Raw genomic sequence first — 24,100 nt, 5'->3', positions numbered from 1 at the left:
TTCTTCGTTTTAATGATACTTTAATTGGACGGTAAACGTTAATGAAGTCGCCTCCTCCAATCCTCCAACCAAAAAAGTCAGATGTTGAAAGGTAATCCTTGATCATTTTAGCTGCAGGGGAGGCTAAGATGAATGAAAGAAAGAAAAATGTATTCTTTTTCAATATAATTTTTCGGACGAAAGGTTTCACTCAGTTAACTCATCATAATTAGATTAACCGACGAGTGATCTAGGCAAAATATTCTCCACGAGAGGAACAAGGACATAGCAAATAAGATCCTAGCGTTAGAGCGGCCCCTTTCCCCTTTCGAACCAAAGTGCCTTTACTGGGGGAATTTGTTTGCTTCTATTTGGTATTTGGTTAGTAAAGCTTTGCTTACCTTGAAGAGCCCTTAAGTGAGAAGCACTTCTTTCTTGGGAAAGGTTTCCGATCAGCTTGAAGAGCCCTTAAGTGAGAAGCCCTTCTTTCTTGGGAAAGGTTTCCGATCAGCGAGTACCCCGCACACAGGATCGTAGGCAGCAGTGGCCGACCAATAAGTCTTTTAGGCATTCGGATTCGGAAATTATAGGTTGTTTGCCTGTGACTCGCTTATTCCTCTTACTTATTACTCTTATGGTAAGGCCGTAGTAATTAGCCTCCATAGGAGTCACTAAGGCCACATGTAAATTAGGAAATGAGAATAAAATATACGTGAATTCTCATGAACGAGAATGAAACTTACAGTCACTCTAAATTTATTAATCTCATCTACGTTCATAATTTATTTTCTTTTTTTTTTTTTAAAATAACAACGAATCTCAATCTCATATTCGTAAATTTGATCGAAATTTGATCGGGAATTAGAAAGAAAAAATTATAGCTTATGAACATGGTGATTAAGATGACAGTTATGAACATGATGATTCAGAACAATATCATTTATTTTTTTAATTCTAAAGGATTGGATTGGATAGTTACGAACATCATGATTCATAGCTCTTGAGATAATTGAAGCTTATCCCGAATTAGAAACAAGAAATTCCCTACACGTCTCTACTGCACAAAAGCCTTGCCATTCGGCATTCTGTTCTTCGTTCTCTGATGTCTAATTACACTTTCCATTTCAATTCTCAGAATTCTTCATTGATCCTTACAATCCCTCAATAATCATGCCTCACTTTCGCTCAATCTTCTCCAAATTTAAGTCTCCTAACAAATTCCTTTCTGCTTTTACATCGTCTTCTTCCCTTCATTACCTGCGCGCCAATGCCTCAACTTCTGGATCTCATTTCTCTTCTTTGATCTCCGATTTCGTTCAAAAACAACCAAATAACGCAAATTTCTCAAAATTTCCATCTGGGAATTGGCTGAAATACTTTGGTTTAAGAGGTTACAGCAGAGGCACGGTTCGGAGTTGCGTGGATTTGGTTAGAAGATTCAGTAGTGAGGCGGAACGAGAGTCTATAGAATATGATGTTGTTATCATTGGAGCCGGACCTGCTGGGCTATCTGCGGCGATTCGGTTGAAGCAAATGTGTCAAGAGAAGGGTGTTGATTTATCTGTTTGTGTAGTAGAGAAGGGCGCTGAAGTTGGTAAGCCGCTTGATCATACTCGGATGGATATTGATATGAAATGTGTGCAATTGTGTTTTGATTTGCGGTTTCTTGGATAATTGGCTTGTGTACTGTTGATTTGTTCTTTTTGTCTCTATTTCTGGATCATACATTGCTACAGAATCTGGGTTCATTTTGAGCTTTGCATTTTAGAATATACCAATTTGTTTGAGCTGTAACTTCTTGGACTTGAAAACATAGCTAGTTGAGTAGGGTCAAGTGTTGAGGAAGTGTTCTTGGGTTCGCCCTCTATGAGCAATGCCAAACGTCGTGGCAAGCGTCATGGCTAGGGATGAAGGTATGACAGGGGCTCATTCAAGCTTCTTTGTGTAATCCGAGGGAGAGGAAGGCTTTATAAAAGCGGCTTTTGTCATTCTCAATCGCTTTAAGAAAAAGAGGAAGGTCAGTGTTTGGTTCTTTCTCCTTCACCTTCAAACACGGTAAACAAGGCTTGGTCTTCAAAAATAGTTAGGTCAGTTCAATCAAGGGGATTTCTACCAAGGTTTCTTCTTCTTTTCTCTCTTATAAAGGAAAAGGAGGTTCAGGTGAAGGAACTGGAGTTCAGTTCGTTCACTCGAATTAATTCATCTTTCATCTATTCTTTAGATTTAGAATTCTAACAAAGAAGGAGAGAAGGCGAAGACAGAGTGAAAGAAGGGAGCACATGAAAACGCCCTCCTTTTGTCATCCCTACAGCTTTCCAGATTTTGTATTGAATGCTTGGCGTAGCTAGGACCTAAAAATCATCTTTGAGCCTATATTGCACCCCTATTCGTTTGAATTAGGCTTGTAAAGAATGCCCACCAAGTTCAGATAAGGAAATGCTTCCCCCAACTATTAAAAGACTTGACGAAGGGACAAGTATGATCTTGATATGATTTTGTTGGATTGGATCCTTTTTATTGCTGGTTGGGGCTCCTTCCACTTTTTTTTTGTGGGCTGTTCTTTTTGTAGCCATTTTAACCAGTTGAGTAGGATATGATTGAGGAACATCTGAAGGACAGTCTCACAGCCTAGGGATGAATTTGCATGGAGTTGTTGATGCAACGGTGAAATACGTCAAGGGGATACATATCATGAACTTGATGCACCTGATGATCATTGAAATGAAAAGTTCATTTGAATGTTATTAGCTCTGATTTATTTTTCTTTTATTCTCATGGGAAGCAGCATTGCATTTTCATGGGCCCATTTTAAGTGTCTAGATCCTTTGTAGTCATGGAGATTTATGTTCCCCAATTTTTATGAATTCTTTTTCCTGTATAGATCCTTCTAACTCTTCTATTGTCTCTCAACAGGCGCTCATATCCTCTCTGGAAATGTTTTTGAACCCCGAGCATTGGATGAACTAATCCCCACATGGAAAGAAGATGAGGTTTATTTTATTTTATTTATTTATTTATTAGCTTTTCTTTCTCTTTTATAGAAATTCAGTCCTCCTAATGACAGATCGATTTTTTTTCTTTGAAATTATGTTTCCATACGAATAAAATAATTACTCTTGCATCTCTGAGATAGAAGGAACTTTTTGCTTCAGGAATTTCCAATAAGTGAATGTTAAAAACTTGCTTTTACTTAATTTTCTAATTTGTACCGGGAATTACAGATGATCCCTATTGACCATAGCATAACTAGAATAACTTCTAGCGATCATTTCTTTTTTATTCAAGATTTAATGTTTGCTGCCAATTATTTGCAGGCACCTATCAGTGTCCCTGTAACTTCTGATAAGTTTCAGTTTCTAACAAAAAATCGTGCCTTTTCACTTCCTTCCCCGTTTAATAATGAAGGAAACTTTGTGATAAGGTACTTACTAATCATGTTTTGAATCAAGCATTAGTGACCATGTACGAATTTATACGCTACAAATCTCTCACACCTTATACAGTAGTGTCATACAATAATTCCTGGGGATTAGTTAAACTGCATGCAGATTAGTTGCACCATTATGGTTAACTAAAAGAATAATTTTCATGTAGTTAGTAGCCTAAGGTACATCAATGAAATCTAAAGACTCTTCGCTCTCTCTTATAAAATAAAATAAAGTAAAATAAAGATTCTTCATTCACATTGTATACATCTTTATGGATTTTTCAATGAAATATAAAGATTCTTCATTCACACTGCATACGTATTTATGCGGTTTCCCATAAGTTGGCTACACCAATTTAGCTGAAGAGACAGGAAAGTATTTATGGGGTACTATCTCTTCTTTTTCACTCGTTATTTTTTCATTAATCAAAGATGTTGGTATTGTATGGTTAGCATTGTTAAAATTTTATTGTTGCATTTTGCTTACTACATTTCATTTTATAATTCCTAAATGATCAGAAATTGAAATCTCCCCATGGAATATAACCTTTTGTATTCTTATTTGGATGTGGGGGAGGGAGTTTTTGCTTGTATTACACTTCTTCTTTGTATTGTTAAAATTTTTGCATGGCTTTCTTTTTTATTGAAAAAACTAAGAGATGTGCACTAAATTGTAGAGAAATACCCCATTTGCCAAAATCCATTATAGATTATTACTTTGTTTTTCTAATTCTTTTTATTGGACTGCTTTAAGTGCATGCTTCCTTGTTTTGTAGTTTAAGTCAGTTAGTTCGTTGGATGGGAATGAAAGCTGAAGAGTTGGGAGTAGAAATATATCCAGGATTTGCTGCTAAAGAGGTATTCATTCAAGTCCTTTCTTCTCAATGCTTATCAGCCCTTAGATGATATTCTCAAATTACATGGTGGATTTTACAGGTATTATATGATACAACAGATACAGTTGTTGGCATTAGAACTAATGACATGGGAGTAGCAAAAGATGGCTCAAAGAAGGATAATTTTCAACTTGGTGTAGATTTGAGAGGTTATATCTCTCTCTCTTTTTAATCTCTCTGTTTTAATGCTAACTTTAAACTAATGTGTAATGTCCTTTATCTTCTATGTAGGGCGCATAACGCTTCTGGCTGAGGGATGCCGAGGATCAATATCAGAGGTTTCATGAATAATATGCATCTGCTTGAGTTGGATATGATCAGACTTTCATTCTTCACCATGTAATGGAATCTTCCTTTTTTGTTTTGTCTGTGCAATGAAACAGAAATTAATTAAAAAATACAGTTTGAGGGAGAAAGTAAACGCTCAGCATCAGACGTATGCTTTGGGAATTAAAGAGGTACCCTTGAACATCACTCTCTTCCATTTGAGAGTTCATCTGTGGATGTTTCTAATTTTTAAATTCATGAGGACAACTATTTTTCCATATTTATATTTGAGCAGTGTTAAAAGTCAGATTTGGTACAGAGTGGAAATACGGAACATTCTTATGAAAGCTATATAAGATTTTTGTTACCTGGCTTGATATAATATTTTTGTTATTGACCACTATGATAAACTTTGCATTGCAACCAAGGGGTAACAAGTTTGGGGCTTGGCTCATCAGTTAGTTTACTGTTGATATATAACTCTCTGGCCCGGGCTTTAGTTGGTTATTCTCTAGCTCGGTACTGTTTCCGAGATAGATTTCTGGGAATGGAAAAGAGGAAAAATGAACTCATTTTTTCTTCTTGAACTTTAGCTGCTCTTGATAGGCGACCCAAAAGATGAATTAAAAATAATTACTTTGTTACGTTCCACATAGAAAAGAAAATTTTTGTTTCTTGTTTCACCAAGGAAAAATAGGAAATATTTACAATTGAATGAGTAATTGTACATACTCAGGTGTGGGAAATAGACGAGGACAAACATGATCCAGGAGCTGTGCTTCATACTTTGGGTTGGCCCTTGAATCATAAGACGTATGGAGGCTCGTTTTTGTACCACATGAAGGATAGACAGGTAATACATTATTTTATATGTGTAGTATATTGTCTATATGACCCAAATGAGGGGGTTATTGTAATTTATTTCTGAGTGGTCTAGTTTAATGTTTCATTCTCCATAATAAGATATATTTTACGTAGTAAATCTTCAATCAACCCAAAAGTTTAAGTTGATGGGTTTTAACACTCTTCCTCACATGTGGGATTAAAACTTGTACACTTATTTGAAGCCAAATTCTTGCAGTTAATTGAACTTAAGTTTCATCCCCAACCATCTCCGTTCATGTACATACTTTAAACCTTTTGCAGAAGGATTTTCATTGTATATTCTGCTAGACAACTATTTATTGTGTCATCAAAGTCCTGGTCATTTTTGCCCGTATCTTTCACTTCAATTTCTACTGAGCATACTGCAACCTTGTTTATTGGCACGTAGTTCCCTGATAGTTCCTTTGGTTTCAAAGCCGTTTTTATGCACGACTTCACGAGCAATATGCTATTTGTGTCTTTTTTCTCTAACTCAAGCTTCCCTTAAATTTACAGATTTCTATTGGCCTTGTAGTTGCTCTAAATTATCAGAATCCTTTCTTGAATCCTTATGAAGAATTTCAGGTAAAATATTCTTTTTGTATTATTTGCATTGGCATTCACCTCTCAAGAATCCCTATTGAGCCCATTAAAAATATTTATTTAGCCTGACATGATTTTTGTGTCTGTTAGAAATTAAAACATCATCCTGTCATCAAAGCACTTCTAGAAGGTGGGACAGTTGTGCAATATGGGGCTCGAACGTTAAATGAAGGCGGTCTTCAGGTGTGCAAACCTTTCTTTTCTGTAAAGTTTCACTCAATTGCGTTATACTTCTTTGAGTTTTCAAGAAAATGTCATCGCTCTACATTGAAGGGTCTTTGGAATTAGGCAAATTTAAAATTAAAATCAACATGCAATCTAAAGTTATTCATTTTTACTGTTTGCATCTTTGATATCTTATTGGCTAGTTAAGGTTAATGAAAAGAAGAATGGATATCCATAAACTGGTTGTTATTTGTTATCATTAAACTTAAATTGTAAGTAATTGCCGCAGATTCAGTTGTGAACTGCCTGAGAAGGATTTATGAATTTCATTTTCTGTAACTATCATTTACTATCAAATAGGAATATGATACAAGTTGAATTTCAGTCTATTCCATATCCAGTTTTCCCGGGTGGAGCAATTATTGGATGTTCAGCTGGCTTTTTAAATGTACCAAAGATTAAGGGAACACACACTGCAATGAAGTCAGGTACTTCTCAAAATTCTCTGATTTGTAATTCATCTAACGCTTTAAGAGTAGCAGTTCATTCTATATCACTTCTGAGGAAGCTATCTTTTCTGTTTTTATTGAACTCATTTCTTTCTTTAGCCAAGTTCAAGACGTCTCCATGACCGCAACTCTTGTTTCCTTCTTAATATTGGCTCCTCTCTTTACTTCTTCAGTTTCACAGTCTTAAAAACATCCTAATTAAGTAAAATAAACAATCAAAGACTGATATCTTACGCCTTCTAGTGTTCTCAAGTGTAGCTCAAACTGGTCGCTTGCCTTACGCCTTCTGGATTGTAATTAAGACAAGCAAACTTTTATGTTTTCTGGTCCGAGTTCCCGGCAACATTACTTTGACTAATATAACATTTTCTACTAAATAAACTGAGGCTTTGTTTGTGAGAACGTGTTGATAAATGTTTCAGTTTAGTTCTTTCAAAAGTAATATCACTCTCTTTGTTCTGGTTTTGCCATTGTAAAGTCAGGTGGTAGATAATACTGATGTCTTGAGGGCAAAAAAATTTATATTAAAAGTATCTGTTCATATTTTCTTTTCATGATTGCTGATAGTATAGCAGAACTTCTTCGGAAGAAGTATTTTAGACATTCGGATTCTCTGTTGATCGTTTTTTTTTTTTTTTTTTTTTTTTTTTTTTTTTTTCATGTTTACCATAATTAGACCAAGATTCCTGTGGCAAACTTCCCATAGAAGTTGCTGTGTACTCTTCTTTTCTTATCCATTTGCCCCCACCCCCTTGATGAATTGTTTTCAATGAATACAGTAATATCTGTACAATACTACATAATTCAATGTCTTCCGAAATACTTGCTTTTGTCACTCTTCATGGATATAATGTTCAAATGCCTACTTTCTAACAGGAATGCTGGCAGCTGAGGCTGCATTTGACACTCTTCATGGAGGCTTGAAAATGGATGTGTACTGGGATAGTTTGCGAGGTTCCTGGATATGGGAAGAACTATATCGGGCTCGGAACTATCGACCTGTAGGCAGCTGTTCTTCTCTTCCCATTTTTTTATAGATGGAGAGTAAAAAGTTTTTGCTAAAATGTGCTGTAATTTTGTTGTTGCAGGCATTCGAGCATGGTCTTATCCCGGGCTTGACCCTAAGTGCCCTGGAGCAGTACGTATTCGTCCTCACCTTCAGCTGTTTACTAGCACTTAATATTGTTATTTATGTGTGTGAAGACTATTCAGATCTCTCATGTTCTTTCAGTTCAGTGACAATTTTAACACAATTTTTTTTTCTGCCTGCAGCTATGTGCTTAAAGGAAGGTCCCCTCTCACACTAAAGCATGGGAAACCTGACCACCAAGCTACAGATGTGAGTATTTCTTATTTCAAAATCTTGCATCTTATTTGTCGGATTAAGAAACATAATAATAAAGCTACAGTTTCCAAGTAATAATAAAGATCAAAATTCTATTTTATTTTGAATCTCTGATCTTTGTTGTCATTTATGAAGGTTGCAAGTTTACATACTCCGATCGAATATCCAAAGCATGATAGTCTTCTGTCATTCGATGTGCCGACCTCGCTACACAGGTAACTTCCTTTCTGTAGTTGAACAGGCAATTACCCGCTTCTCACTGATTGTATCTTGTGTGTGGTATAATCCCTAAACTGGTCTGAATAAAATGAAGTGGTGCTTGATAAGTTCTTTCTTTTATTTGTATGGATTTACAAGAGTTCAGTGCGCTACTCCTGGGATGCATTCTCTTCCTCCAAAAACTAAAATAAAATAAGAAAAACACAAGAGGAGGAAAAGTAAGAACTGGAAACTATACTTAGTAGGGAGGACACATCACTATGCTAAGGTAAATGTTAGCTTTAGTTATTTATAAGTTCTGAAGAACTGACCGCATTCGGTGGATTGTTAGGCCTTTATTTGAGGCCCAACATCCTCGCTGACACTCATTCCTCTCTCCAATCGATGTGAGATCTCATAATCCACCCCCCTTAAGGCCCCAGCGTCCTCGCTAGCACACCGCCCGGTGTGCACCCCCCTTCAAGGGCTCAGTGTCCTCGTTGGCACACTGCTTGGTGTCTAGCTCTGATACCATTTGTAACAACCCAAGCCCACCGCTAGTAGATATTGTCCTCTTTGGGCTTCCCCTTAAGATTTTTAAAACGCGTATGCTAGGGAGAGGTTGCCACACCCTTACAAAGAATGATTTGTTTTCCTCTCCAACCAATGTGAGATCTCAAACTTTAATTGTTTGGAAGGAGGAGCCTACACCCTGCTGATGATTATTAGGAACTGGTAGGCTCTTATGGTTTAATTATTGGGAAAGGGGACCCTCCACCCCCGACCCCTAAGCTGTCTCTGGTTTTTGTGGAATACAATTCCCTATTTGATGTTTCTTTAAAAAAGAAAAGTAAAGAAAAAGAACTGACATGAGGTAAAGTTGAATGTTAATATTGTTGCTATCAGTTTGTCTACTAGAGGCACTAAGTTTCCTTTGCAATGATACTTGTTAATTGATGACCTGATCACTTTTTTCATGGTGAGAAAGCGTGGCATTTTTCTCTTTTTCTGATATTTATGCGGTCTTCCAGCCATTGATGAATGATTGAAAATGTGTATATGAATCATATAGGAGCAACACAAACCATGAACATGATCAGCCAGCCCACCTTCGCTTAAGGGACCCTAAGATTCCCGAGGAAGTAAATTTGAAAGAATACGCTGCACCCGAGTCAAGATATTGTCCCGCACGTGTATACGAGTAATACATATAAACACCAACGCTCGTATCGTATACTTGAAAACTTTCATCTGATCATTGCTAATTGTGTGTATGCTTTGAGTGGTATCATAGGTACATACCTGATGAAAACAACCAGATGAAGTTGCAGATTAATGCTCAAAACTGTCTTCATTGCAAGGTAATGTCCACTGCATTTGACCTTTCATTTGAACTACTTGTTACAGTTTCTGGTGTTGAGTTCCTGCCTGCATTTTCCCTTTGGCTCATGCTGGCAGGAAGAATGTTGTATGGTTGTTGCGTCTTTGTTGAATCAATGATACTTTTTGTTTCAGGCTTGTGATATTAAGGACCCGAAACAGAACATCGAGTGGAGCGTCCCGGAGGGCGGTGGCGGTCCTGGCTACTCCGTCATGTAAAATGTATAGAATGGTGTGGGAATTGTTCGAGAATAAATGAGCTTCTGTTCCAAAACTTTTGCTCAAATCGAAGAACTTTCATCTTTGCTAATAAACCAAATGTTTCCCTCACTTTTGAACTCTACTTCTATCTATACGATCTTTTTGACGAATGATTTCAAAATACAAGCTAAGTTCGGATAACGGTAAAAGTATAGTATTTTTTTTATAATATTTGAAAACTAAAAAAAATCTTTTAGGTTATTACGAAAAACTCCCCTATATGTTTAAATCTGTTAATAAATTTAATAATACATTGACTTTGTGTAACAAATTTTAATAAATGTTTGTAACAAATGTCTTAATTGAGATAAGATTTATTCAAATGATTGGGGAAAAATGGAAAACTATTGAAGCCTATTATTGAGATATGTTCCATGTAATTTATTTCAATAAGTAAAAAATTAATTTTTTAAAAACGTATTTAAATAATATTACACAAAAAAAAATTATTTCGACATGTCGATATTTTCATATCTCCAGGTTTGATATCGACATACAATGACATTTTCAGTGAATTATATCATAAAAGTAATAGAAATTATAAATTTTATTAAAAAAAATGTATATATATGGTAACTTTTCACAAATATTGACCAACATCCACATTTTAACTATATTTTCATAAAATAGGTATAAAAAAAAAAAAAGCAATTTTTTTTTACTCAAATTATTAAAAAAAACTTAACAGAAAATTGAAATGGTTACTCAATCGAACCGGTAAGCAAATAGTTACCCTGGTCCAGATTGTAATAGCTCAAGTACACTGCTAGCAGATATTGTCTGCTTCCTTTTACTTATCGTCATTAGCCTCACAGTTTTAAAACGCGTACGTTAGGAAGAGGTTTTCACACCCTTGTAAGGAATGCTTAGTTCTCCTCTTCAACCAATGTGGGATCTCATATCGATATAGGCTATCGTTTGACACATATCCAGCACTTGTTTGACATAGACAAGTAATGACACGATAGGAACAACATCAGCAACTGTAATATCCACAAATTAATAACAAATCATCTACCACTTTGTTGTCTACAGATAAAGAACTTCAAAAAAGCAAATGAGCATATGATGCTTGAGGGGATGGGAACCGTGAGTTCAGAAAGCAAATGTATGGAATGTGCTACCTAAGTAATGAATGCAACTAAATTGACTTCTAACAGTAACGTTCTCAGACAGTGAGCCATATCTTTTCTTTACAAACAAACTATTCTCGACGTAGTTGGTCATGAAAATCACCTTGTTTCAACAAGAGGTAGGAGGAGGCTTCGTGTCCGATGCAGCGTCTTTTGAGCTTTGAGGAGATATGGATCGTTTCATTCTGATGTCTCCAGCCTGCTGCTGCTGAAGCTGATGCAGCTGCTGGTACTGAAAATGCTGTTGCTGTTGCTGTTGCTGTTGGGATTGTATTTGAAGTTGCTGAAACTGCTGCGCAGTTAACAAAGTATGAACTGCTTGATTGTTTGGAGGATAGAATTGTTGGCCGCCTCCAAAGGAAGCGAAGTTTGTGATTGATCTACCGTTTGGCATTGCTTGGCCAGTCAAAACTTTCAAATGCTGAATTTCTTCTTTCAGTGCTTCATTTAAAGCTGTCAAAAGAGAAACTTTTATCAATTTGTGAGAAATCTGCCTCCCATATCTAACTTCCTCTCAGAGCTAAGTCAAGGAGAACTCGATTTCGATTTTTCTTTTAATGATAAGTCAACGTTTCATTGATACAAATCGAAAAAAATACAAGGACATCTAAAAAGACAAGCCCTCGAAGCGAAACTCTACCTAAAGGAAGGGGATCCAATCAAGTAAAATGTAAAGAGACTTTGCACCAACTAAGAAGCACATATACAGATACAAGGCATGGACACGGTGACATCTCGTTTTTTTCAATCTATGACACAGATACAACAAGGACACACTTAATAAGTGCTCGATGCATGCCTAATCAATGTTGGATCTACTTTGACTTTGTACAACTAGTGATCTATTGCACTAACAAGTGTCTGATACATGTCCAATAAGTGTATGGCACGTACTGAACACGCACATGTTAAAGACTCTATTGTTCATTCCCCCCCCCCCCCCCCCCCCCCCCCCCCCCCAAAGACCCCACATCAAATAACATACCCCGGTTTGCTACAAGAACCTAAAACGGAAAATGGCGAAGGAACTCAATTGTCACTAAAATCTATGTGAAGCTAACGAAAAGCCAAACATGGGAGGACTCCAGTTCATTAACTACTTAAATATAGAGTTAGAAGCACTAGTGTACCACTCCCATCTAATGAACTCCCAAATGAAACCCCAAGAAAAATGCTAACGTCAATAGAATCTCATCCTCGCACCATGCCTTTCACCCAAAAAAGAAGTTGGCACCTTCCAACTTCAAGATGCCTTCCTTTCCTGGAAGTTTGTGAGATCCCACGTCGGTTCGAGAGGGGAATGAATCATTCATTATAAGGGTGTGGAAATCTCTCCCTAGCAGACGTGTTTAAAAACCTTGAGGGAAAGTCCGAAAGGAAAAGCCTAAAGATAATAATATCTACGGTGTGCTTGGACTGTTACAAAGTCTGTCAATCAATTTCCTACAACTATATCCATTCTAACTGCATTAAGTACCTGACTGCTATCCACATTCTTAAGGTGATACATGCAACCCAAGTATGGCTTCAGACCAACTCATTTATTTTCTCTCTCTCTCAACAAGACACATCCTGCAATTGTTAAAGAGCTATGTACTAATGCATCATTTGATCAACTTTTCTTTGTATTCAACTCTAATGCATGGCCAATTGTATCATTCCAGTACCAAGCCCTGATGGACCTTACACTGCAAAAGCTCCTATGGTGTTGTATGAAGGGAAGAGTAGGCAAATATAAATGCGGCAGACACCTAAAAAATGTAATAACAGAGAAGGAGGCTCTTACCATCTTGCAGGTGAACCTGCTGTTCCATTGTCTGCAATCGCAGCTTTAATTCACTGTTCTCGGCAGTGATACCATTTGCATCTCTCTGGTTGAAAGACAATTTAAAAAAATGATATCATTCCACAAGTGAAATGCAGATAAAATAGAACGTGGGACTCTAAATGATGTCAATATAGAATAAGCATAACAATAATAACACAATCAACCTGTAAGAGAGTCAACTGAGTAGACAAGGAAGTTGCCTCTGTTTGCAATGTTTGAACTTTCCTTTCAAGCTCAGCAATGTACCGCATCTTTCGTTCCTTTGACCGTGCAGCTGACTGTCTGTTCGCCCATATCCTATGCATTGGATAACAGAGAAAATTACGAACACAATAACTAAAAGACATGAAAAAACAGATATGAACCTCTTTCCAGTCTCAAACATGAAAAGATTGGAGGAAACATGTTTTAGAATGGAGAGGAAGCATATTGAAAAACAAACTCTAGGTCCTTAAGATAAGAGATGAATGAAACATAATCCATAACCAATGTAGATAGATTTTCTAAAGCTGAACCACTGCATGATACAAAAGATTGTGGTTCCTTTTTTTTCAAGCAGAAAATCATCAAGGTCTTGATATCTTCTGAAGCACGATAACCGACAAAGTTAATTCCATTAAAAGTGAAATTATATGGAAATGCATAATCCCGTACATTTTTCATCATACACGCAAAACTTTAGGATGCTCTGAAATGGGTGTTTAAGAAATCAAATCAAAAGTCCTCAAACCAAACACATAACGAAACAAGTGGTAGGAATTGAAGGAACAAGGAGAAGCACACGACAGCAGATATGAGCAAACTTTGGTTTAATACAAAGTAATACTGCACAAATAAGGGGAGGCCCCAAGGTCTATCACTTGTTTTGGTAAAAGGGCGTAATCTCACACACACACACAAAAAATGGCAAAGTAATAACCACAAGGAAGAAATCATGAAACTAAAAAATAGTAGTTGTTAAGCCAACCTAACCTGTTGTCAAACATCGACAAAAATATATTGTGGGATTCCACATCGGTTGGGGAGGAGAACAAAGCATTCTTCATAAGAGTGTGGAAATTTCTCCCTAGCAAACGTGTTTTAAAAACCTCGTGGGAAAGCCCAAAGAAGACAATATCTGCTAGTGGTGGCCTTGGGTCGTTACAAATATATATATATATATATTATTTGAATACCATCATACAGGTCTCTCAAATTACATTAAAATATGAAAGTCCGTTGCATTACATGCATAAAATGAAAAGCAAAGATGATGCTGACTAGAAAATGGGCAAACATAGCAGAGCATGTAGAATCTGTTTTGAATACATCATAAAAGACTACGCCAAGAAAAGTAGACTGTCACTTTCTTTTCACGTCAAACAAAATGGAAAGGAGTTGTGAAGGAAATATACCTTTTTGCACGTTTGGGGTCAATCAACGCAAGCTCAGCAAGCTTAGCAGCTGACACGGCTTTCTTGGAGTCAGCTGCAGAGGCTTCTTCAGACCCCGTGACAAGCATCTCAGGTTTGATATTTGTCAAGCCGTCCATGGACTGGCTATGCTGATGTCTAACTCTCGGCCTCTCCTTCAAACCAACAGCAATATCATCTGTAGAAGTAGCCGCTGCTTCTACAACAGAGGAAGATGAATCACCCACTTGAGTAGCAGAAGTACCAGTGGAGGAATTGAATTTATCCATGTCAAGGTACATGGACAACAAATCTTCCTCAGTATCATCGGAAAGAGAAGGCCCATCACCACCGCCAATGATACCAAGGTCACTATCGAAACAGATATCATCTGGGAGGGTCAGAATCTCTGAATGAGCACGTCTGTGACCAACATTTCGCCGCGGATTTTCAGGCATTCGACTAATATCATGGCTAAACCGATTGGAATCGGTGGACATTCCACGGCCAGATTGACCCCAGTCGGAATTACCACTCGGAGCCAATGGAGGCAATGACATTGAAGACGAGGCTGCCTCAGATTTTCCATTGAAACTACTTTCAGCCGATGAAAACCCCGAGTAACGAGTTGATTCGTGCAGAAATCCTCCCCCACGGCATTGGGGCTTCTCGTTGTCCATCAGCTCAGAACACGCTTATAAAGCAACTAAATAAGAAGGAAACTCAAAGCGGCAGATTCTTCTTCCCTTCGAAGCAACAAGCAGATTGAATCAAACCTCGAAGAAACTCAAGCACATTACGGATCAAGTGACTGAAATGAACAGAACGAAGAAAAAGAGCAAATTAAAAAGAGCAGGAGAGTAGATTGCAAAAAACCAAACCAAAACCAGAGATCTGAATCATCAATGTATTCAAAATGGGTCAAGAAAACTAAAATCAACCAGAAGAACAGTGAAGAAGCTAACGATAAAAGGATTTATAACACAACACAGAAAAAGACTTACAGAATGCAATCAAATTAAACTAGACAGAAAATTTTCATGAAACAAGCAAAACTCCACGACGTTCCGAAATGAGTGATGAAGGAATCGAATCAAAAGCCCTCAAAACAAACACACATTACGAATCAAGTGGTGTAAATCGAAGAACACAACAGCCAATGCGTAGAGGACAAGAAACAAAACAACAACCCGAAATCGAAATCGTCAATGCGTTCAAAATGGGTCGAAAAAAACACTGAAAATTGAGAGAGATGAGTTCGAGAGAAGCTGTAGAGAGGGAATCGAACCCGAATTCACGCCATCGACCCAAATAAATGTGAATGATTTCTATTTTTTCGTAATGAAATAAAATATTATTACCATTGCCCTGCTCTTCATTCCTTTCCTCCTTGGAAGAGCATCCCTCCGACAATTTCACTGAAATTTCGGGTAGGTTTGAAACAAATTTATATTGAACATTATATTCCGATATGATCTTCATTTTTCTATACTCATCTGTCACGTAAACCTTAAAATTAGTTCATATTATATGTTTATGTGTGACGAAAATCTAAATTTAACATAGTCACCTTACTTATTATATCTATAGACCGATTCTAACATGTTTTGTTCTCACTCACATGTATTTTTAAAAAATTATAAGAAAATTGTTTCAAACAAAGCACGTTTAATTTAGGAGTTCTTATAGTTAAGTCGCTGAAAATGAAAGGTACATTGTTAGTATAATTTTCTTTTTTTTAAACCATAAAAAGAAAAAAGAGTTCTTATAGTTAAGTCGCTGAAAATGAAAGGTACATTGTTAGTATAATTTTCTTTTTTTTAAACCATAAAAAGAAAAAAGAGTATCGAGTAGGAGTACATGTGTCAAATCTCAAATATGCCTTAAATTTTAATTTTAGGTGGGTTTTGGTTACGTCGATGTCCATTGTCGAGTAGAGGTATTGATATATAATTGCTTCTAAAACACACTTGTATATGTCTTTCTGATTTTGCTCTCATTTAATTCTGGTCACGGTTCTTCTTCTTTTTTAATTGTTCTGATTGTTCTTGATACTGGTTTTCTCGTGATCAAAAGACTTTGAAAAAAATTCCATTCATTAACGAAAATTAGGATACGACTATTGAATATTTTTTGAATGATAAAAGAACCCTACCAAGTACCTTAAAACATTTTCAAATTCATTAACAAAAATTAGTATCGATCCATCAACACTCTTTTGAATCAAAAGTACCTTTCATCTATCACTTATTAAATTCTTCATTATGTCAATGCTTAATATTTTCTTGTTTTCACCGTCGTATTGTGAGGCATGTCCATGACCCTAATAAAAACGGGTGATAACACCGTCGTATTGTGAGGCATATCCATGACCCTAATAAAAACGGGTGATAACACCGTCGTATTGTGAGGCATATCCATGACCCTAATAAAAACGGGTGATAACACCGTCGTATTGTGAGGCATATCCATGACCCTAATAAAAACGGGTGATAACAGATTTGAAAAATAGAGTTTAAACAGGATCATAAACCAAAATGAGATCAAAAACCAAAATGGAAATTACTAAACGGGACTTGTACTGTTTCGAGTTATAAAAGTGAGACAAATGAAAACATCACAAACAGACCCAAAGTTCCAAGTTTCATCTCACAGTATCTCAGTATAATTATTTGTATGCACAAACAAACCGATGTGAGTACACAAAAGATTCTTTGTACTCGAAAGATTCTTTGTACATTAGAAGATGTAGGTTGGAACCTGTAGAGGGAACCTTGCCACTAGAACTTCAAATGGGCTGCCTTTCTGATATGTCAAACTGAAAAATTATTTCAACACAACTTAGCTATATAGAATACAACTTAGCTATATAGAATAGATAGGGACTAAATGTACACGAACAAAAAGAAAATGCAGATATACCTACATTGTTTAGAGGAGGGAATGACCTAAGACTATGGACACTGAGTATTCCAGAGAGACATCATTTCTAGTAGAAGCTCAACCAACCGCGAACTGACTTAACTTTTAATTTATTAAATCATAAGTTGATTTGGATCGAGATGAAGTAAATGAAAACTTTTATGACTTAAATCTATGACACCCCGTACTCATTTTCTAAAAGGTACATTTCCTACTATTTCCTATGGCTATTAGAAGACATTCATATTCCGAGGGTTATGGACAAGTCGTGGCCTATTAGGAGAAATTCATATTCACGCTAGGGTTATGGACAAGTCGTTAATGATCCCAAAATCAGAAAAAAAAAATCAGAAAATAGATTACCTGCCGGGGACAAATGTAAAAGACCCTTCAATGGAGCCCATGGATGAATGGAGAGATGAGCAACTCTCGTAAACAAATTCTTTTTCTCCCGGTTGCAAGAGGGGATACTACAATGAAAACATATATTAGTCACCAAAGTTTCACATGGTAGATAATACAAATTCAATCATCAAAGACATAACATTAAGAATAAATAAGTTTCCTATGGTAGATAAGAAGAGAGAGAAGTCAAATTGGATGTTATCATTCCTTTTGAATAAGAATAGATATAATTGCTCTCAGATTTATTATCCCAAAAATAATAATAATAATAATAATATATATATATAATACATATGTGTATGCAGCTACATATAATATGATTACGTGTATGCAGCTACATATAATATGATTACGTGTATGCAGCTACATATAATATGATTACGTGTATGCAGCTACATATAATATGATTACGTGTATGCAGCTACATATAATATGATTACGTGTATGCAGCTACATATAATATGATTACGTGTATGCAGCTACATATAATATGATTACGTGTATGCAGCTACATATAATATGATTACGTGTATGCAGCTACATATAATATGATTACGTGTATGCAGCTACATATAATATGATTACGTGTATGCAGCTACATATAATATGATTACGTGTATGCAGTTACATATATAATATAATTACGTGTATGTAGTTACATATAATATAATTACGTGTATGTAGTTACATATAATATAATTACGTGTATGTAGTTACATATAATATAATTACGTGTATGTAGTTACATATAATATAATTACCTTTCCAATAACAGCCTCTCCATTAACTCTAGAAACCACATAGTCATTAGCTCGAATTATCCAGTGTCTAAGATGCAATTGACATGAGCTGAATGTCATCCCATTCATGATGCAACCTTCAGGCTGCAATGACATGCGAATTGAATATGAAAATTGATAGTTTCCACCACTATCTAGAAGATCCGTGAACTCCGGGATAAAGATAGCAGAAGCACGAACCTGAACGAACAAAATAAAACTTAGTTAGACCATAAAATAAAAAAGAACGGATTGTAATGAAAGAATATCTTACCAAGTTTGCTAAAAACAAGATGGACCCGGGCATAGATGATACATGTAATTGATCGAGAAACTATAATATCTAAAAGTAAAACTTACACGAACACCATTGGTTGTTGCAACAGAGCAAAAGGGAGGTTCTTCCGGAAAAAGAGAGATGCTCCTAATGTTATTAGTTTCACGAAGCTTGATAATACCATTTTCTAAGCGTCGAACATGCTCTTCTAGCCATAATAACATAGCATCTTGTTGTTGGTCTGTGTTATACTCATGCACCGAGTTTATCAATGCACTAGGTACACAAGGAATCATTTCTCCATCTTCTCGAAGATTTGCAGTACCCACAAAGAGTTGACCCGAAGCACAATTAAGGAAAAAAACCTTATGAACGAGCGTAGAAGACGAAGCTACAACAATGAATTTAGATCTCCTCGAGAAACCAAGTTCTTGAATGATTGATTTCGTTTCAGTGATCACTTGTCTCAAAGGCAACAAATAAACATTTACCGTCTGTTCATAGAATGTATATCCCCCAATTAAACCGAACGGGAAGCCTCGAACACTATCAACATATCTGCCTTTCAAATCTTGACCATTATGAAAACGATAAAGAATCCTCGTTGGAAGAGGTAGCTTCACTTTCAAAGCATTTTCCAATTCTTCAATGTCAGCTTCTGATGCACCTTCCCTAAGTGTCACCAGAGCCTCGGGATAATTATGACGCAACCAGTTTTCGATTCTATCCCAACATCGCTTAACTCGCTCGACCAGAGGCCATGGATACATCCCAAAAGCTCTCCGCCATTCTTGATAACTCTCCTAAAAAGAGAGAGATCAGTAATGAGTTATGCACAATGAATCAAATGAACCAGCACGGCGCCCTAGATGAATACCTACCGCATCACTCGCTGTATATCCATTCATATAGCTTATGATATCAAACTTAAACATACCCATCTCACAAACAGTATCAAGCACAACAAGAACAGGACCATAATTCATAGATCAAGCAAATACAGGTAACATTGATTCAAAATGATACCAAGAGCACAATCAATATCCTAACCAATAAATCTAATCATCTGCACCTTATTTTCACAACTACTATAGATTATTCATCAAATCAATACAAAATAATGGATACCCAATTTGGTGAGGGGTGTAACCTTGAATGAAGGAACAGGGTTTCCCAAATGATCGATTGGGTCGGTGAGGCCGAGGTCCCGATGGCAGAATTTCTCCCACAGAGAATCTTCGGAGGCTGAGGACCTGAATTTGCGGCTAACACAAGCGGCGATGGCAGAGTCTTTAGGGCTTAATTTCGCGAAAATCAAGTGAAGCGCAAGATCGCCCAACGCCTCGACATCCATTGCTGATTCCGACGAACTCAGTGGAAGCGGTGCCGCCTCTAATCGGTGTAGATATGGAGAATCCGTGTGTCAGCTTCGACACATTCCCTTGGCTTTGGGTACTGACGAATTTCGCTTATTATTAAAATGATGGGAACCCAACGAAATTGCTAATTTTTACCCAAAAAAGTTGATGGGGATAGAAACTTTATCTACTTGAAAACGAGTTTTTTCAATTAAAACCTCATTTTTAATGTTCTTGATTGGTTTAAACTTTTTTTTTTTTGCCCTTATTAATCCAAAATAACCTCCCACCAAATCATCCTCTCCGATAAGAATTTGGGATAAGCGTCAAACACTCGAAAATGGATCTATCTCGGTGGAATGAACTTAAATCAATATAATATTTTTTTTATGAGAATAAAATTTGAAGGGTATGTGTGCGTTGTGGACAAGAGTAGTGGCGACATACAAGTGTCACTTGTCGGGTCATATCAAGGGCCGAGAGAGAATATCTCGATGAAACTAACGAGGACGAGACACTATTTAACACACCTAGAAGAGTGGTTATCGAGCTAAGGAGTAAGTAAGAACATAAGTGACAATGCCAGTATTGGTGTTAAAAGGTAAGCTTGATGATGGTCAGATGACCCTCGAGCCATGACTAGAAATATTGGGATTCTATAAAAAAATATTAACCAATGAGTCTAGAGCCAAGTTCATATGAGCGAAGGATGTAAGCTCGCTAAATTTAGTGGAAATCGGACTCCAAACGAACGCTACATGTTGACATATGAATCATGTAAGATCAAATATGTCTTAGAATGTATAACAGAGGAGACCTTCTAATAATTTTCTTAGGAAGCATGTAAGTAAGAGCAAAACAACACTAAATCGATGCACGTAGGTACGTGGGGATAGCTAACATTCTTAAAAACAATTCAAGACAAACAGGTAACATGACCATACAAGAGAACACTAAGACCAAACAGTGTCAACGAACGCGGAGACCTAATAATTTTCTCACGAAGCACGTAAGTAAGAGCAAAACAACACTAAATCGTGTGGCACATTGGTACGCAGGTATAGCTTACGTTCTTAAAAACAATTCAAGACAAACAAGTAATATGACCATAGAAGAGAATAATACTAAGATCAAACCGTGTCAATTCATGATTTCAATTTCCGATCTAAAATCTTCACATGAAGACAGGTCAGTCATTTCACTCACGTATATATAATTAAACAACGATCTTATACGTTCGTGAACGTTTCACAAGACCAAACGAAACGAAGAAATAAAATTAAGCATTGTTGTTGTTGTTAATTTGTAAAGGGTAAGTCAAGGTAGCAATATGGTTATGAGCCACAGTTCCAATCCAAAGCTTCCCATGAACTTCTCTAACTTCACTCATCAGCTTCATAACTTCACCCTTTTGATCCTCAAGAACTTCTAAAAGCTCTCCATTTTCACTAAAAAGAGAGATGACAGTGTACATTTTCATGCCCATAAGCCTGGCCAGCAAGCTCATTCTCAATGGCAGCCTGAAATAGATACTCCTTATCCATGGATTGTGTGTCAGTATCTCTTGTGCTTTTGTTCTACAGCAATCTATGGCTACCCAATACTCGTTCCTTTCGTTTCTTCTTACATTGTCTGGAAACCCTGGAAGATTTGCTACTACCTCTACTTTTCCATTTCTTGATCCCCCTAGCCACACCTTCATTAATCTGCATCCACAATAACGTTCGTATCAAAATATATTACCGTAACGTTTCGTTTCGTTTCGTTTAAACACTATATTGTAGTCTCGTACTCTCAGCTAAACACTATATCATAGTCTCGTACTCTCAGCTAAACATTATGTCATAGTTCCGTACTCTCAGGTAAACACTTTATCTAGAACCATACTCTTAACTAAACACTATATTGTAGTCCCGTACTCTTAGCTAAATACTATGTCTAGTCCTGTACTCTTAGCTAAACACTGTATCGTAGTTTCGTACTCTCAGTTTTTGTTTAGAGTCTAGGGTTCATGACATTTGGTCTCTGTATTAGTCATTGTACTTCTGTTTTGGTCTCTATGCTTTTGAAAAGGATCGTTTTTTTGACAAATCTATACTTGATAACTTGTTTTTGAAATGCATTCATAGATTTGCTCTAAAGGGTCTCTATTGTATATAGAATTCGTGTTAGAATATTGCTTGAAAACTAAAACGAACGATCGTTGAAAGTAAAGGGATGACCAAAGTGGGTTTTTTGAAATTATAGAGACTAAACAATGAGGTACGATTAGAAGTAGAAGAACGAAAACATAATTCAAAATACCTGCAATTAGTAGTTTCAGTATAAAGAAGAAAGCTATGATCTTTAGACAATTGCACACCATTCGGAAAGGCCAAGCCATTCAACACGACATGAGTTGTTTTAGTAGGAGGATCATATCTCAAAAGCCTACCCGAAGCTTCTCCTTCCAACAAGATGAAGAAATGATCACTGCCCACAAAAAAGAAAAAACGACGTTTAAGCTAATGGGTAGCGATAAATTTGATTATATCAATACTTTTAACGATGGGTATCGAGTACTCACACTCGATTATATCTCTTGCTAGTGTCAGTGAAGAAGATGGATCCATTGTTATGGATATCAAGATCATTAGCAAAGAGAATGGGAGTGCCATCAACATGGGTAGCCAAGGGAGTGGCAATGCCACCTTGAGGGCCAACCATAAGAAGCCCATAATATGCATCAGCAATGTACAAATTGCCTGTTTGTTTCTCAAATCTTAGGCCAAGTGGCCTTCCACATTTCTTCTCATTCTTCCATTGTTTGGCTGTGGTTGAATCAACCCCTTGTGCACATTCCTTCTCTGACCTAATTTCAATTCCATTCAAACAAAATTTAACCAAAAACCTTGTCCTAATAGCATTTTTCGAGTTTTGAAATATTTTAATCGACGATCTAAGACTAGAATCAAAATGATTAGTGGACTCTTCGATGAGTTCCACGAACCAACCAGACCCACAAAGTAGCATCATAGGTGCAACGCGCACGAGGGACATGATTAAAAAAAAAAAAAAAAAGAATAATTACCATTTTGTTGTGACAATTGCAAAAGTCTCCCATCCAACTTCCTCACCCATCCATCTAACAATGCGGCCATCAGCAAGCCCAGTGTAAGGCCCACGGCCCAAAGCATCAAACTCCAAGGATTCAGGCCCAAAAACCTGATCTTCAAATTCCAAATTTCCAAGGCCCAAACGGCTTTGATTGTCCTTGGGCCAACGGCCCATTACCTGGCTGTAAGGTGCAATGTCATGCTTGACGGGCCTGAAATCGTGGCCTCCAACTGGGCCCATTTTAAAAGGGTCGACTAGTATAAAGCCCAAGCCCAGAACAAGGAGAAAAAGGACAGGGTGCTGAAGGAAAGACTCTTCCTTGACTGCTCTTTTCTTCTCCATCTGAAACTAATTGTAGAGAGAGAAAGAGGAGAGAGAGAGAGAGAGAGAGAGAGGGGTTTGGGAGTCTCAAATGGAGGAGTTGAAATAGTTGGTGATTTATGAAGGGTTGGAGGAGGGCCCTAATTGTGTGGGAGGGTTTTTAGGGTTGAAATTAGGTTACTTTTGGTTGAAATGTGTATGTTTTATGTGTTTCAATTTCTTATTTCTTATGGTTGGGTGGTAGCATTCCATTCCATTGTTTCTTAGATTTTCATGCTACTCGTGTTTCCATTCTTTTACGTTCAACAACAAATGGGAAAAGAGACTTTCATTTCTAACTTCTTAATCGACCACATATGTCTTAACTGTTTTCAGTAGCTCGATTGTTTACATTGAATATGATTTCGTTTAGTACCAATTTCTTTGTCGGGCAAATCTTAACAAATATTTCTTTCCCGTTTTAAGATTTGGCCTTTTGAATGCAAGGATGTGATATTTTTTCTAATCAACCCAAAATTTTGTATTGGTCGGATTAGCTGCCTAAATGAATCAAATAGAGTTCACAACTTGACTCGACCAACCAGGTATTTTCGGGTTGGGTTAGGTTAGGTCGTTGATGGTTTAAATAAAATAAAAAAAAAAACTCTAAAATCTCACAACCATCATACATTAAACATCCAAAATCGCAACATATCA

The 24,100-nt window shown here is 36.8% G+C and overlaps 4 protein-coding genes across 7 annotated transcripts; 1 reads left to right on the top strand and 3 right to left on the bottom strand.

Annotated features, from left to right (window-relative positions):
- The first annotated feature begins 988 nt into the window (after positions 1-988).
- On the top strand, positions 989-9,963 carry ETFQO (electron-transfer flavoprotein:ubiquinone oxidoreductase). The gene is made up of 18 exons (XM_023672562.2): positions 989-1,573; positions 2,893-2,969; positions 3,294-3,400; positions 4,183-4,264; positions 4,343-4,451; positions 4,534-4,580; positions 4,686-4,760; positions 5,306-5,422; positions 5,950-6,018; positions 6,127-6,219; positions 6,587-6,689; positions 7,587-7,711; positions 7,799-7,848; positions 7,983-8,049; positions 8,191-8,270; positions 9,326-9,454; positions 9,548-9,614; positions 9,769-9,963. Exons 1-18 carry the CDS (start codon positions 1,150-1,152, stop codon positions 9,850-9,852), a joined length of 1,905 nt encoding a protein of 634 aa, XP_023528330.2. The 5' UTR covers positions 989-1,149; the 3' UTR covers positions 9,853-9,963.
- Positions 9,964-10,875: 912 nt separating this feature from the next.
- Positions 10,876-15,762, bottom strand: LOC111789684 (putative transcription factor PosF21). 4 transcript variants are annotated; one of them, XM_023670332.2, is made up of 5 exons: positions 15,608-15,762; positions 14,250-15,057; positions 13,020-13,152; positions 12,814-12,898; positions 10,876-11,480 (listed from the first exon to the last, which is right to left on the bottom strand). In XM_023670332.2, the coding sequence occupies exons 2-5, from the start codon at positions 14,924-14,926 to the stop codon at positions 11,137-11,139; spliced, it is 1,239 nt and encodes a 412-aa protein (XP_023526100.1). In that variant the 5' UTR covers positions 14,927-15,057; positions 15,608-15,762; the 3' UTR covers positions 10,876-11,136. The 4 variants fall into 4 exon arrangements, with proteins under 4 accessions (XP_023526100.1, XP_023526104.1, XP_023526103.1 ...); XM_023670336.2 differs by having other exon boundaries at positions 15,535-15,653; XM_023670335.2 differs by lacking the exon at positions 15,608-15,762 and adding an exon at positions 15,437-15,573.
- Positions 15,763-16,774: 1,012 nt separating this feature from the next.
- On the bottom strand, positions 16,775-20,129 carry SKIP16 (SKP1/ASK-interacting protein 16). The gene is made up of 5 exons (XM_023672725.2): positions 19,780-20,129; positions 18,713-19,432; positions 18,335-18,553; positions 17,532-17,638; positions 16,775-17,064 (listed from the first exon to the last, which is right to left on the bottom strand). Exons 1-5 carry the CDS (start codon positions 19,981-19,983, stop codon positions 16,986-16,988), a joined length of 1,329 nt encoding a protein of 442 aa, XP_023528493.2. The 5' UTR covers positions 19,984-20,129; the 3' UTR covers positions 16,775-16,985.
- Positions 20,130-21,112: 983 nt separating this feature from the next.
- Positions 21,113-23,780, bottom strand: LAP3 (Calcium-dependent phosphotriesterase superfamily protein). The gene is made up of 4 exons (XM_023670541.2): positions 23,058-23,780; positions 22,554-22,838; positions 22,292-22,459; positions 21,113-21,693 (listed from the first exon to the last, which is right to left on the bottom strand). Exons 1-4 carry the CDS (start codon positions 23,423-23,425, stop codon positions 21,267-21,269), a joined length of 1,248 nt encoding a protein of 415 aa, XP_023526309.2. The 5' UTR covers positions 23,426-23,780; the 3' UTR covers positions 21,113-21,266.
- Positions 23,781-24,100: the final 320 nt, after the last annotated feature.

This window comes from Cucurbita pepo, chromosome 3 (assembly GCF_057944985.1).
Source record: "Cucurbita pepo subsp. pepo isolate OVF chromosome 3, ASM5794498v1, whole genome shotgun sequence".
Classification (NCBI taxonomy): domain Eukaryota; kingdom Viridiplantae; phylum Streptophyta; class Magnoliopsida; order Cucurbitales; family Cucurbitaceae; genus Cucurbita; species Cucurbita pepo.
The sequence above is the reverse complement of the archived record's forward strand: the minus strand, read 5'-3'. Positions and strand labels throughout refer to the sequence as shown.

Coding starts and splice junctions, on each gene's coding strand:
- LOC111789684 (XM_023670332.2), bottom strand. CDS start 14,926: ATGGACAACGAGAAGCCCCAATGCCGTGGGGGAGGATTTCTGCACGAA. Junction 13,153..14,249: donor GACCCCAAACGTGCAAAAAG/GTATATTTCCTT, acceptor TCCAATGCATAG/GATATGGGCGAACAGACAGT. Junction 11,481..12,813: donor GCAGGTTCACCTGCAAGATG/GTAAGAGCCTCC, acceptor CTCTTTTGACAG/CTTTAAATGAAGCACTGAAA.
- LAP3 (XM_023670541.2), bottom strand. CDS start 23,425: ATGGAGAAGAAAAGAGCAGTCAAGGAAGAGTCTTTCCTTCAGCACCCT. Junction 22,460..22,553: donor AGCAAGAGATATAATCGAGT/GTGAGTACTCGA, acceptor TTTTGTGGGCAG/TGATCATTTCTTCATCTTGT. Junction 21,694..22,291: donor ACTGAAACTACTAATTGCAG/GTATTTTGAATT, acceptor TTGTGGATGCAG/ATTAATGAAGGTGTGGCTAG.
- SKIP16 (XM_023672725.2), bottom strand. CDS start 19,983: ATGGATGTCGAGGCGTTGGGCGATCTTGCGCTTCACTTGATTTTCGCG. Junction 17,639..18,334: donor GAGAGGCTGTTATTGGAAAG/GTAATTATATTA, acceptor TTTTCATTGTAG/TATCCCCTCTTGCAACCGGG. Junction 17,065..17,531: donor TTTACATTTGTCCCCGGCAG/GTAATCTATTTT, acceptor ATAATTTTTCAG/TTTGACATATCAGAAAGGCA.
- ETFQO (XM_023672562.2), top strand. CDS start 1,150: ATGCCTCACTTTCGCTCAATCTTCTCCAAATTTAAGTCTCCTAACAAA. Junction 5,423..5,949: donor ACCACATGAAGGATAGACAG/GTAATACATTAT, acceptor TTAAATTTACAG/ATTTCTATTGGCCTTGTAGT. Junction 6,019..6,126: donor ATCCTTATGAAGAATTTCAG/GTAAAATATTCT, acceptor TGTGTCTGTTAG/AAATTAAAACATCATCCTGT.